This window comes from Mauremys mutica, chromosome 11, assembly GCF_020497125.1.
Source record: "Mauremys mutica isolate MM-2020 ecotype Southern chromosome 11, ASM2049712v1, whole genome shotgun sequence".
Taxonomy (NCBI): Eukaryota; Metazoa; Chordata; order Testudines; family Geoemydidae; genus Mauremys; species Mauremys mutica.
The window spans coordinates 81,755,608-81,769,695 of record NC_059082.1 but is presented as its reverse complement, the minus strand read 5'-3'; the positions used below and the strand labels follow the sequence as shown (position 1 = coordinate 81,769,695).

At 48.2% G+C, this 14,088-nt stretch overlaps 2 protein-coding genes across 3 annotated transcripts in view; one reads left to right on the top strand and one right to left on the bottom strand.

Annotated features, from left to right (window-relative positions):
* Positions 1 to 423: 423 nt before the first annotated feature.
* RPUSD1 (RNA pseudouridine synthase domain containing 1) lies at positions 424 to 11,402 on the bottom strand. 2 transcript variants are annotated; one of them, XM_044978668.1, is made up of 6 exons: positions 11,325 to 11,402; positions 9,416 to 9,657; positions 8,227 to 8,350; positions 5,437 to 5,539; positions 5,213 to 5,314; positions 424 to 4,737 (listed from the first exon to the last, which is right to left on the bottom strand). In XM_044978668.1, the coding sequence occupies exons 2-6, from the start codon at positions 9,595 to 9,597 to the stop codon at positions 4,337 to 4,339; spliced, it is 912 nt and encodes a 303-aa protein (XP_044834603.1). In that variant the 5' UTR covers positions 9,598 to 9,657; positions 11,325 to 11,402; the 3' UTR covers positions 424 to 4,336. The 2 variants fall into 2 exon arrangements, with proteins under 2 accessions (XP_044834603.1, XP_044834604.1); XM_044978669.1 differs by lacking the exon at positions 11,325 to 11,402 and adding an exon at positions 10,998 to 11,120.
* Positions 11,403 to 11,515: 113 nt separating this feature from the next.
* The window catches only part of CHTF18 (chromosome transmission fidelity factor 18), a 39,266-nt gene continuing 36,693 nt past the window's right edge, over positions 11,516 to 14,088 (top strand). The window contains exons 1-3 of the mRNA XM_044980749.1: positions 11,516 to 11,690; positions 12,352 to 12,627; positions 13,208 to 13,352. Coding sequence (XP_044836684.1) covers positions 11,606 to 11,690; positions 12,352 to 12,627; positions 13,208 to 13,352 — 506 coding nt within the window. The 5' untranslated portion in view covers positions 11,516 to 11,605. The remainder of the gene's footprint in view (positions 11,691 to 12,351; positions 12,628 to 13,207; positions 13,353 to 14,088) is intronic.

Genomic DNA, 14,088 nt, shown 5'->3' with positions numbered 1-14,088 from the left:
ACTGGAGGTCTCCCAATTTTAATGAATGCATCCTCACAACTCCCCTGTAAGGAAGGGTAGCACTGCTACTATTACTCAGGTGGGGAACTGAGTCACAGAGCGACAACATGACTCGTCCCAAGTTCACACAGGCAACCAGTGGGGGAGCATGGAATTGAACCTACCCACGGGACCCTCCTTGGTGTTCCATAGAGTCTGTTCCTTTAGCAAAGAAAAGGAAACGTGTCTAGTAGCATTTGTAGAATGGAGATAATTCCTCGTCAGGATACCGGAAGGAGCAGCGCAGAAAGCTTTGCCTTTATTTAAGGGGCTAAGGACACTGGCTATTTATTTTTTTTATATGGCAGCATCCTTTTCATGCAACACTCTGTTTGTGTGAATTAAACAGGCCATTGGTACAAACACGGTGCACACTTAGTGGTTTATTACAGGAATGTTCACAAATGCATTAACAATAAACAACAAGGATTATTCTAAGGTTTACAAAATGTCACAAAACACTCCCACAAAAACTACCCACACCACATTATAAATATATAAATAGATCAACTTAAGGCTCCTAGCAAATTACCCAAGGGAAGTAACTGTCAAATCTCTACCACACGATAAACACAGCTGAGGATCTAAAGAAGAGCAAACACTGTACAACAGGGTTCCAGGGAGGAAGCAGTGTGAAAGCGTTACTGCAAAATATATTTCTCAATCCACAATTCATAAAATTTCAGGAAAAAAATATTCATCTCTGATTCCTGCAACATTGGACAAAAGTGCAATACATAAAGTCTAAACCCTCTCGGGCGTGCAGAGCAGTCAGGGGATGCTGTGGTCTGTGCAACAACATTTGGTCCACAGGGTTCTGGATGGAATGTTTTCAAGACTTTAAACATTTAGGACAAGTTTCATCCATCAACCGGTGAACAAACACTAGGCTGCGCTCACCTAACCAGTGAGGTTGCCTGTACAATGGCTTAATTTCCTCTGCGTGTATGTGTGTGGGTTTGAGTGTGAGTGTATGTGTGTGAGTTCTGGGTCATCACAGCGAAGACCAATTGAGATCTTCATGGCCAACAGGCAGCCACGCTCCAATGTGAGCCAAATGCCGATGCTGAGGTGGTAGGATCTATGCTGAGCATATCTCAGCTGGAAGACCCTTTCTAAATCTCTTACAGGGCACAATTCACCCCAGCTTACGTGCCCTGCACAAGGCCCTGCGTGAAGAGCATAAAGTGTTGCCGAGGACTTTGTGTGTGTTCTCTCCACCACAGTGCATTTCACCTTCCCACACTGATCAGGGAAGTCACTTAGTCAGTATACTGGTGCTCATCACTGGCTTAGAGCTGAAGGAATCTCATCAGGCTACTTCCCAACAGGCTCCACTCCCTATGCTTCTCCCTTCACTGTGCATGTGTGTGACAAAGGTAGGTGAGACTGGGACCTTTGGTGCAGACATTATTGATAAGAGTCTTGGAGGTTTTGTCCACAGAGCTTCTCACCCCTGGTCCTCTACTTCCACAAATATTCTGTCCACCTCCAAATGGGCAGCTAACATTAGACGGCATAGCAGCAGTGTGTAACCTCCAGCCAGTAATGCTGATAATCAGGACTGCCCTGATCCAATGCTAATGCTACTCCGTGAATTGCTTCTCAAGATCATGACTCCTACGATCGTGCTTCAGCCAACTGATGCACGTCACGTCCTTTGACTAACACAATCTCCAGCAGTCTCTGGAGCCAGAGATACGTTCTCTATTGGATGAGACTCTGCCTGCCTGGCAAAACAGCAGCAGCTGAACTAGGATACTCAGTGGGGACAGTCAGATACTAAAGCAAAAGAAGCTAGAGTCTCTGTTTCCTGTAGCTACTAAAATTTGCTGAACGCTTTGCTCCTAATGACTGTCCCTCAGGGTCAATTCACATTCATCGATCAGCAGATCACTGCTTCAGATATGAGTGAGAACAGTATCGGGAAGAACCATGAAAAATAATGACCCACCAGGTATTATCTGGCCCTAACTGCCTGTGACACACGCACAAAATATCAAGCAATAAAGTGCCAAAGAGGAAGATTCTCCTAATAATGCATCAAAAGCTCTGATGATGAACTGTTATCTCGAAGACCCATTTCATGTCAATTCCATACAGTTACTGGAAGCTGCAGACACATACGTGCATCCACTGGTGCAATGAGAGGTAATTCGACAAAACACAAATCCTCCTCCCGATGGGTGTGTCAGTCTGAGCTACATGTGCTCCAGAAGGGGAACATACCAGCTACACTGCCGGAAACAAGCGAGCCTGCCTGCATTACATTGGCAGCTGAGACTATACTGAGGCAGTATCAATGGCATCCATGGAATTAGGTGGCCAGAGCCATTCTGAGGGGCAAAACCCAAGCATGAGCTAAGTGACCCAGCAGAATGTTTATGTTTCCATGTCCCGGAAGGAGCGGCGACGTTCTTTTCATCTCCCAGTAGATATATTTGTCATCTAGGGGAACAGACAAGGTGGCTGAGGTAATATCTTTTACTCTGACCTTGAGAAAAGCTCTGTAGAAGCTCAAAAGCTTGTCTCTTTCGGAAGTTGGTCCAATGAAAGATATTCCCTCACCCCCTTTGCCTCGCTAATATCCTAGGATGGGCACGGCTATAACAACACTGGAACAGTGTGCACTGTCAGATGCACAATAGGCTGGGGATTAAGGGATCCTAAGGGCATGCACCAATGTGACAGCTCAGGGCTTGGATACTAAGGTGACTGGTGCGATATAAATAGCTAAGATACACAGGTCACAATAGATCTGAATGGGCTATCGTGGTTTATTGTCCCAATAATCTATGGACTGTCTCACAGAATTCCATGACAGGTTTATTCCATTATTTTAAAACTACCGTTAAAAGGAGAAAATTAAAACACAAACATGGCAAGCACAGCAGCACTGAAGGTTTGAATGAGATTTTCAAAGCAAGGAAATTCTCGGTTAAGGCTTCTCTTCAACTCTTGACTCTCCCAAAACAGGGCCACTGAATCCAAGCCTTCCTTGCTATGGTTTGTGTGCACCAGCCCCTTAACATTCCTTTAGTTTTGTGTGTTTTTCCTCTTGTCTCACTGCTGAAGTCCTAAAACCATTTAAGGAAATGGTCTGTGATACCTGAGACTGCCTATGGCACCATCTAGTGGTGAACGCTAGGCAGTGCCCTGTCACAGACATTACGAGAACAAGGTGAGTCTCATGAATTTACCTAGCTGAGAACTGCCCGAAATGCACATTTTTAGTCGTAGCTGGAGTGACGTGCATCTCCAGGCAAGAGCAGGCTCTTAAAAAAGTAACATATACGTAAAGGGGGTAATAAAATCTCACCACCCGTAGGAAAAAGTTTTGGAGTGTTGGATATTTTTAATGTGCTACTGGTGCCAATGTACTAGACATGTGATGTTACAAACATCTGAGACCGACAGCATTGCAGAACTGCTGAAGGACTGTATTCCGTGTCAAATTTCCTTAGAAAGTTTAAAATTCATTAGTATTCCTCAATTAAAAACCTTTTAAAAATACAAATGGTCTAAATGCAGATTTGGGAAAGGTAGTAAGTCCTACGCTCCAATTAGAGGACCCTCCCAGCAGCTCTGTTTAACTGGGGTTTACCCACATAGGGATTTATGGCAAAGCACATGGCTGGTTGGCATGACTCATCCTTTCAGTCGATCAATGCAAAATGCTGCATGATATTTCTTCATGCCCTGCACTGGAAGACAGCAATAGCTAAAAGGACTCAGTGAGTGGACATGGTCATTCAGTAGGTGGGAATGGGGAAGTGAAAGCAGATCCAAAGATTCCACCCAGAAAGGCCTAAGGTCCACACCTTCTCTCCTCCATGACTGATTCCCTTTAAATTGATTGTATCTTGGCAATGTTTTAGTTCTACAGGTTTGAAAGGAGCTCCACCGTTCTCTGCATGAACATCATCAACGGATCAGCTCTGCTGATGCCCACCCAGCAGTTTAGCACTAATACAAAGGTGCAGTCCACCGGGGCTTCTGCCTCATTTCTGATATGGTGCACGACATTCAAATCCCATAGCTGAGTTGCAGAACAAGGAAAAGTGCATCCAGTGGTGGGGTGGAGCTTGACTCATGAAAAACAAAATCCTACTTGATGCTAAAATAAGTCACATTTCAGACCCGGAAATGAACCCTTGGAGGATTCATTCTAAGATAGCTCGGAATAAAAAAGTGCGGACGCGGAGGCGGCGTTGGGTCCGGGACGGGGGGTTGTCTGTCATGTCCCACAGTGAGCAAATGGAATATTGGGTTTGAAATGCACAGCAACAGCAGCATCTCATGCCAAGGCCCACTCCGCCAACCACTGCTCACACTTGGCTCGTTCTTCCTCTCTCTCCAGGGTCTTGGCTTTGCTCCCCATCTCCTCTCCTCCACTACTAAGCAATGCTTCCTGGTTCCTCTCCTCTTCCTCTGCCCGGATAGTCTTGTCCTTCAGTTCCTGGATCGTCTCATCCAGTCGGTGCACAATGTGGTGAGGGACCCAGTTGCTATCCAGAGAGGTGAGAAAGGGGTCCGGGGCATTCACCTCAATCAGTTCCTTCCTGGTAGGGATCCGCAGGTAGTAGGCATGCAGCATCATTCTGTACGGGTTACTGTCCTTCTTAAAGCTGTACGTGAAGTCTCCCACTATGGGGTGTCCAGCAGCACTGCAGTGAACCCGGAGCTGGTGCGTCCGGCCTACATGGAACATGGGAATGAAAGCGTAAAAGGCACAGAGTTCAAATACTGCCACTGAATCCCTGGCTCTTGACACCCGTGCCGTTGGGAGAGAATGCATCATACTCTTTGACCTTTGGAGACTCGGGCTCAAGACCCAATTTAGGTCATGACTGACAATGAGTTTGACTTTCACTTCATCCTAGCCCCTAAGTGCTTCTGGTCCACAGTGCAGAACCAAATCACAACAGTGGAGAAAAGGCCGAGGACTGCAAATGCCAGATGACTAGGGTTTCTCCCTGCAGGATATCCTGCTCCTTCCCTCTAGCTCTCTTGCCTCAGAGAGAGACTCAATATTTTAGCTGATGAGACCCACCCAGCACCACTGTCAGGGTGAGTCAGCAGAAAAGCTCTGCACCCTACTCAAGGCCCTACAGCCTGGTTCCCCCTAATATAAGAAACAGGGCTGGGGTTGCCTCAGCCCTCCAGCACTTACCCGTCAGTGGCTGTAGAAGCACTTTAGTTACCGGGTCACCACTGTATGAACCATGCTCAAGGACGCTTAGCTCTGACTGGCAAGGCTTTGGATTTTCACAGCCTAAAACAAGATGGGAAATAGGAGTTCAGCCATATCCGTCATAGCTGCCAGTCTCGCGAGACAAACAATCATGATAACAGTGCAAGGAAAGGACACAGGGTCTGATCTATGAGCAGGCTTACCTTCTGTCCCTTCAATACACATCATGTGGGTCATGCCTTCTGTCGTGTTCTTCCCTATGGCATAACGGATTGTCATTCTGCTTTCGCTCACGTGGCCCCTGACCTGCAGCACAGAAGAGTTCGTTAGTTAGTTAACGGGACCAACCAACCCCTGAAACTCAGATCAGAACAATTCCAGGTCACTGAAAAAAACAAAACCTAGTAATAAATTGCAATTTAACAAACTTGGAACCTCTTCTGGGCCATCAACTCTGGGCACAACTGTTCCCCCAAGAAAACGGAAACTCGACACAAAAATCATGCTCACACAGAAGAAGGCAAAGTCCCAGCCCCCAAGAGCTTTGATCTAAGGTTTCGATCCTGGAACTGACAGTGCGCACGCAGACCACTGCATCTCCGTAGAGCCCACTGGACTCCAATGAAGCTACCGTGTGCTGTCACTTTCAGAATCAGAACCTGAGTACCCGATTCTACATGTCAATGGCTGCAGCATCCGCTTGTTAATACGACACAGAAAATACAGTTCAGACACACGATTCGCACAACGAATACCCACTCTGAAAGCAATACTAACATAGCCACGTATATACGCACTCACTTATATACAGTATATATAAAATCTTGGGTGGGTTATCAGAGAGACTGTTGATCTAGTGCTTCCTAACACCTGCAACATTAACAGTGGGTATCAATAATTATCTCCAGAAGCACCAACAGTGCTTCCTAAGATGCCTCTGCGAGGAAATGTTTGACATCCCTCAGTTCCGCTGGACAAATTGATTCTGTCTCAGAAGCAACGCCAAGTGACATTTACTCAACACATGTTCGTTTTCTCCTGCGACACCATCCAAATGTCACTGATAATAAGCCGTTTGTCTGCAATTGGCTCTGAATTAAGAACTCGGCCAGATTGCTAGGCAGATGATTCCCCTCAGCTCATAGCTATAAACACAAACCATATTCACATAACAGTTGTCTCTGAAACATCTGGGGCTAACAACAGCGGGAAAGGACTTCCTTGCTCAGTATGAAAAAGGGACATTGCATACTGGAGCACTGGAGCTGATCTTCGGCATTTCTTTCACTCCTGTCTCCTTAGTGTCTATTTTAAGCATATGGTTAAATCACATCGACTTCAAAGTTAGACACGTGCTTAAATGCTTTGGTGAGTCAGGATGTAAGCACTAATTACCACCTTTTTTCAACTGTGCTCGCTGCTGTTATTAAAAAGCACAGATTAGAAACATTTCATGAAAACCGAAGTTCAAAAGAGAATAACACACAAGAGCACAGGCAATCACACACGGTTACCCTCAGCTACTAAGACGAAGGAATCCTTGTATTTAAGGAATTAAATAATCTTGGCGTATTCCCCCCACCCCAACCCGGCTGCCTTCACTCAAGATTGCTTCAGAACCAAATTGTTCTGATGTCTGCAGCGCCACATCTCCTCATGGAAAGCCCTCTTCAGGACTAGCATCATGTGTTCTCTACTTATGTAGAAACCCACAATATAGAAAAAGGGCACAGCTCATGGTCCATTGCTGCCTAGAGAGCTGGTGCCACAGTGCGTGCTTGGAAAATTCACACTGGGAGGCTCAACATGAACTTTGTAGAACAAGAAATAATGGCCTGCCTGCTGGAAATTGCACCTCAACCAAAAGCCAGCAGGGATTGTATTTGACCAAGCTAGGCATTAGCTCTGCAAAGGGCAGAATACTAGGCATTCAACAGCAAGGTCTGGGATCCTCCAGGTGTAGAGACTTGGCACATCTAAGAAAGAGCCCTAGTGACATGATCAGTGACAGATTAAAAAAAAAAACTCTCCCCAAACTAAAGCTGATTATATATCTCCTGGGCACAATTGGCCCCGGGGTCAAGAGATTAATGCAGACAGGTCACAGGGAAACCATCATGATCCACAGCCTAGAAAAAAGCTGAGCGTGGGTAGCCCCGAGCAGCACTGTGGGCCTGTCTTTTTGGCTGAGATTCCTCAGGGCTGATGCTGGTCAGGTTCGGAGAACACTCCCCCTTCGTGTGTGACAGGCATTGCTCTGAGCATGCTCAGGGATGTAAACCTGACGTTAGATGCATAGCTGGATAGCAGGGGTGAAGGCAGGGAGAGGTTTTCCTCTGTGCTAGTCATGGTGGCAGCTGAAATCACCATGTTAAGAGAGATGGAGGGATGAGGACAGTCTGCGGGCAGAGGATCCATGGCCAAAATCGAATCAAAGGACAGACCCATTGTAACAACTAGTCCCGTTCTCCAATAAACAGGCGCTGACCTGTACAGCGCAAACAGCTGCAGAGACAAAAAGTTCCATTAACTCAAGACATGAAACACGTAGCCTAGTCAGACTCTGATTGGCAAGAACGGAGCTAGGATCAACCTCTGTATCGGTTTTTGCTTTCTGAGACCCTTCGTCCGGAAATGCTGCTCTTGATGGGGCGATTCCACAGCCCCTAGAAGGAAGGGTCAGAGAAACCAGTGTGGGCCCTGAAACCTGGAGCGAATAGGAACAGGGAGGATTAGGATGTTTAAAAATTAAGTCAGTCCCCGATCTTACTCTGAGGTGTTAGCCGAGCCTTCTGGTTTAGTTCTAGCACCTCATCACCGGTGCTGCTGCTGAACAGCTGTGAGCCAGATGTGCCTTCAGAATCCCAACCTTCATAAAAAATGGATGAGGATACACCACCGGTTTATAAGCCATTAAAAGGGCAGGATGCAATGAATGGTGGCTGAGAAGACATGGACCATGACAGAGCCCATGCAGAGGGGGCTACACTTACCAGAGCGAGGTAGGCCTTGGTCACCATCCGTTCCTTAAAACACTTGTACGCGCTACCGGCAGCCGCTTTATTGAGAGCAACGCAGAGGGCCCCACTGGTGGAAAAGTCGAGCTGGTGGCAAAACCTAGGAGAGATAGATAGTGCAAGGGAGGGTCAGAAACGCCCTCCAGGGGATTCTGAAAAGCCACAGCTGGCTCCTTCACCCACACAGCAGGAGTCTGGTGTAACGCTTTAAATGTGGGACATTGAGTTTGGGTGCCTGACTCCCATAGGCTACTTTGAAAATCCCACCCTAAAAGGCTAACCTCTGGTGCTCGGGTACATCTAAGTACATGCTGGATCTTGGCCCAAGCTCAGGCCCACACCAAGAGCTTGTAGCCCAGATCTGCCCAGCTCTGAAGATGCAAAGCCTTATGTAAGTGCTCAGCATATTATCAAGACAACCCATTCTTAAAGGGACACTGGCAACTTGAATTTGCTTTTACTGGAATAGTTACAGTTAATCCCCATTGCTGGTAGAGCACCATTTCAATGGCGTGTCTTGTACTTTATTTATCTATATTAACGGTAAGTGCTTTTAATTCTCGGTTCAGATTTTCTGCAGTGCCCATTATCGCAGTAGCTAGGGCAAGCGGCTCAGAGGATGGAGGCTTTCCCCTGAGATGGAGCCCCGCTAAAGTCAAAGGGATTCCGAATGGCCCAGTAGCCAGCCCACCGGGAGCAGTACTTAGAACTTCATCCTCAAAGGCGCATCACTTCTAATGATTTCAGTGGGAGTTAGGCGCCTAACTACCATTGAGGATCTGGGCTCCAGTGGATAATTTAGATCCACCAAGCACTGACTGTGCGCGATGGGATTCTGCTCTTTGCCGGTCCCAGGAGCGGTTCTAGCTTTACCGTCTCCCTCTTTCCCCTTCTCTTTGCTTTCTTGGCTCCTGTTACAGTGGGACACAGTCGCATCTTGGAGCATGTTCTGAACTTGGCCAGGTTTTGGTTCAGACGAATCTGCTCTGGTAGCTCATTTCAAAGTCAACTGCCCCGGCCTGTGAACGTTTCATCCCTGGCTCTCTAGGTCCTAGTCTTGCAAGCTGCATGTTCCTGGGACATCACAGCTGTCTCGGAGAGGACGTGCACTGGGATAACATCTCTGTCGAGCTGAGATGAACGTTGCCCTTCTGTGCTCACTTACCTGAAGCCATAATACGTGTCTGGGTCAGCCAGCTCTGGGAAACGGTACTTCAGCTGGCTCTGCAGGGTCAGCTTCTCATACCACATCTTGCTGTCAATGCGAACATCCCAGTGCTTGTTGACCACAATGAAGTCAGAGCTCTGGTACAGGATGGACAAATTATCAATGCTGCCCGGCTCCATGGCCCTTTGAAGGGAAGTAAGCGTTCCACCTTGGGACTGTGCTCTTTCGTTTATAAAATCCTTAAAAACAAAACAAAACAAAGCATCAGAACTGATCAAACATACACTGGACTGCTGGGATGCGGTGCAGAAGCACTGCCTCACTCCAGCTGTTGAAAGCTCCACACCTCCTTTCGTCCACCTTCTTCGATTGTTTGTTACACCCTCCTGATGTGTCTTCTCATAGAAAGACAGCAAGCTCCTTGGGGCAGGGACTGTCTTTTATTGTGTTAATACAGCAACGATGACTGATTGGAGCACTATCGCAACACAGGTAATTAATAATAGTGAGTGCACCCACCTGTTCTGGGATGTACAGTGATGTGGTGATGTTAATGGATTCCCCACTTCCAGCTGTGTACAAAGGGCAGTGAACCCTCTCACATCTACTCGCTATGCAACATTTGGGAGTCACAATGCGGTTGTACAGCACCTAGCACAATGGGGTCCTTGTCCTTGGCTGGGGCTCCTAGGTGCTACCACAATACAAATCATTTATAATAATGAATGCACCCATCTGACGTGGGATTTACAACTAACACACTCTGGGGGGCAGATACACTGCACTTGATGAACTTCAGACGGGCTTTTCCACTGGCCATGATTGAAAGGATGCTGTCAACTCAGACTAGACCCAAAATTTAGACCGTGTAAAGCAAAGCTTCTACAAAACCCACCAGAAATGTTACTGTGCCATTAAAAAATGTATAATCCATGGGGAAAATATTCAGATACATGTATGTGCCGATCTATTTACATCCCTGTATTGGCTGAAACTGAAAAACTGCAGCCCTAAAAACAAAAGTGAAAGTCACTTCATCGATCAATGCAAAATGTAAACAAAAACCATCCCGAGTGAAAGGTTTTTAAATCCTTTCAGTTATTACAACCTAAGGCTACGTCTTTGCACTACAGACAGGAACTGCTGGCACCTGAATCAGTGTTGTCAGTAATATAGGCAGAGAATGGTTTGTTTACAATAGATTATTTTAAATTGGACGGTGTGCATTTAACGTCAGAAACCAGTGCGATGGGAACACAACACGCGTTGTGCTCCTTCATCTCCGCATCACGGATTGATTTTTAGATAAAAAATAAATCAGCTGCTGTTCAGGCGGAATGACTGGAAATGGAAAAGATTCCACCCGCTAACCCGTCCATCACCCGCAGGGCACAATCCAAGATTGTCCCCTGTACAGTATAGTCTCCTGGATAGTTGGAGCTTGCTTTGGTAGCAGGCAGCAGCCAGTGATGTACAGCAGGAGAAAAGAAGGATGCAGGCCCCAGCTGTTGTTGTTACCCACATCCCGTTGTGGCCCCCAGGTAACAACCCCCTTCATCCACCGCTTCTTGTCACTGACCCCTCGCAACGGCAGACCCGCCAGCGAGGGGAGTTATTAACTGATGATGAGGCCGATTTCAGGATAACGTGCCCGCGGCAGCCCTTAGCTTAGTCAGTGCGTCCTCCGGCCGCCCCCAGCAGGACTTCTGAGCAACTTCTTCTTGAGACAGCCGCTCCAGCTGCAAAACCAGCACAAGCACAGGGGTGACGGTCCCTGCACGGGACAGAAGTGAGGGAAATCGTGCAACCGTCCCCCCACCCCGTGCTTTGCGCTAGCCCGGGGGTTCCCCAGCAGCGAAAACCTGCTTCCAGCCCCCACCCCCGAAATGCACCGAGCGCGACCAACCTGCAGCTGCAGCTGCTGCTGCCGGGCGCCCGGGGCTGGCGGAAAGGCGCCGCGGCTACATTGTTTCCAGCCGGGAGCGACACGAGACAGGGCCGCGGCGCGTGAAGGGCGAGGCAGCCAATCAGCGGCTCGCGAGGCGGCGGGATGGAACGTTCCCCGGAAGGGCATGCGCGGCGCGCGCCCGGCTTCCAGTTGCAAGCGGAGCAGGGGCTGGCGGCGGTGCAAGGCTGGTGCGGGGGGTGCAGGGCCCCGGGAGGGGAGCGGAGCTCGCGGCCCGTCTCATGGAGGAGCCGGAGCTGTATGGCATTGAAGATGAGTTCGATCAGCAGTTTGCAGACGAGCTGGAGGTGCTGGCAGAGATGGAAGGTGGGTGGCGCTGTCCGCTGGGTGGTTTGTTTGTAATGTGTTGCAGCCATGCTTGCACTAGGGGGGTGGGAGAGGGACCCCCCCCCCTCCGGTCTCTGGCAGAGCTGAGTTCAGGATGGCAAAGACGGAGCTGCCTGGTGCCTCAGGAGATTCAGCCTTGATCCATTAACCACTTGCCCCGGAAAAGGGTTTCTCATGTTCTGGCGGTTACCTAATGGCCTTGCACAGAGTGTTGGTCTTGGATGTTGACTGTGCTCCCTGCAGGCTTTAAACTTGAGGAACAATGAATCTTAGCTGAGGGTTTTACATGCCAATAGTGTGCGTGGTACATTTCTTCATGCAATCACCGATACTGAGGTTCCATCTCCCTGGGGCAAGCAACCATGTCTAAACGTGCTTGACTGACCTGGAACATGGCTTGACCTGCAAATGTAGATGGAACCCAGCTGGATTTTAAAAGAAATCTGTTCAAGCTCAGTTGGGCTAAAGGACCAGCTGCTTTAGTTCTATGCCTGCTGGCTGGCTGGTTTTGCTGGCTGGTCGGTGTTGCAGTCTGGTTTGGCATCTCCTCTGCTAAAATCAGGCTTATTCATGGCTACTTCCCCCATGCAGATGGGGATCACATCATCATATTGTCATTTTAAAAAAATATCTTTTTCAGATGTCCCATCTCAGCCGTCAGCCCCCAAAGTCTCCCAGCTCCGAAGCAGAAAGCAGACATTTGAAGAAGCTCTCACAGCCGGGGATGTGGTTAAGGACTCTGCTGCTCTAGATTGCGAGCCAGGCCAGGAAAAGGACTCTCAACACCAGACAAATGCCGTGGAGACCACTGGGGAGGCTAACTCTAAGAAGCGGCATCTAGAGCGTATTCTGTATGAATCCGAGGAGGAGGAGTGTGCGAAGAGCTTGCCCCCTCACCAGCCTCTTGCTGTGCTCAGTATGTGTTGGAAATGCTCTTTGGTTACGTGTAGGCCAAGGCCCTTTTGTGCCTCCCTTTGCCTCCGCTTGGTGGTGTACCTTAAATGCTCTTCTTAGATGCTGATCCCCTTTGCAGCTCAGGCTATTGGTGTGACGCTGGATTGGCCAGTTTGTCATGTTTGTTCTAATCTAGAGGGTAAAGCGGATGCCTGCCACCCCTCTCCCAAGCCCGTGTTCCTCTTTGAGGCAACTGACGTTCATTTCTCAGGGTGTCCCAAAGGTGGGCACTGAGCAGGCCATTTCACTGAAAAATTTACTGTACGGAATTTCTCTAATTCAGGAAACATTAGTGTGTGTCCTAGCAGGACGATCTTGGAAACTCGGACTTCCAGTTTCTGTCTCTGGTGTTGACTCTTTGGGCAAGTCAGTTTGCCCTACTGTGCCTCAGTTGCCTGTCTGTTAAAAGGGGATATGAAGCTGTGTTCACTAATGCTTATAAAGTGCTTTGAGATCCTTGGATGAAAAGAGTTGTATTAGCTCTCAGTAAATACCCTGCTTTGATCGACATTCCCTCCCCCACTTCCCTTTGTGTCAAACAGCTCCTAAGCCAAAGCGACGAAGACTTGAAGCCGTTAAGAAGCTGAACTTTGGTGCGGAGGACAAATTGGCCTCTCCTGATTTCCCCCAGGATGACATTACCCCACCTCCTTCCCCTGGGAATTGCTCCAAACCGCAGAGTGCCAGGTTAACAGGGTTTGAATCCCTTTCTCATTATTTTGTCACCGTTGTGAGGAAGGCCCTTGACAGTCAGTAATTTTAAATCTTGGCGCTAAACTTATGCAGTAAACAAAAGGTCTTTGGAAGCTTGGGGTCAGATGTCCGTTGAGGTTACAAGGGAAAACTTATTGGTTGGCTTTATCCTAGTGTCTTTTTGTGTCCACTTCACAGAACGAACAGCACAGGCAGTTTCTGCTCAGGAGAGACCCCTCGCTGTCTAAACCTTTATACCATACTCATTGCAGTGATAGCTGAGTGCCTTACGTGGGCATGTCAGGAGCACGAGGTCAGGTTCAGGGGCTTTGCCAGGGAGGGAAGAGAAGGACTGGGCTAACAGGAGATGAGGGGAGTCACGGTGGAGGGTCAGCAGAGTGGTGTATGGAGGGGACTGTAATATCAGGACAGAATCGGTGCAGGTGACTAGACTACAGAGTGCTGCAGACCAGCCTGTAGGGACATTGGCAGAGCTGTGTGGAGGGTGCCCAGTACTAGAATAGCTGGGAATGCTGCCTGGCAGGCTTTGTGTGGATGACAGAGCTTGGTTGGGGGAAGTTTGCAGAGCATTTTCCTGCTTGTATTTATTGCCACTTTCTGGTGACATAGGCCCATGAAATCTGTTTTTGAGCATATTAGAGTCTGATGTTTTGGTTTTGAAGTAAGTTTTGGTACGTTGAGTTTAGCCTGCTGGGAATGGGATTTCATG

Bases quoted from the DNA above. Each gene is read 5' to 3' on its own strand.
- RPUSD1 (XM_044978668.1), bottom strand. From the start codon at position 9,597: ATGGAGCCGGGCAGCATTGATAATTTGTCCATCCTGTACCAGAGCTCT. The intron at 5,540-8,226 runs GTAAGTGTAGCC...TCTGTGCTGCAG, and splicing joins CCAAGGCCTACCTCGCTCTG to GTCAGGGGCCACGTGAGCGA. The intron at 4,738-5,212 runs GTAAGTGCTGGA...TGTTCCATGTAG, and splicing joins GCTTCTACAGCCACTGACGG to GCCGGACGCACCAGCTCCGG.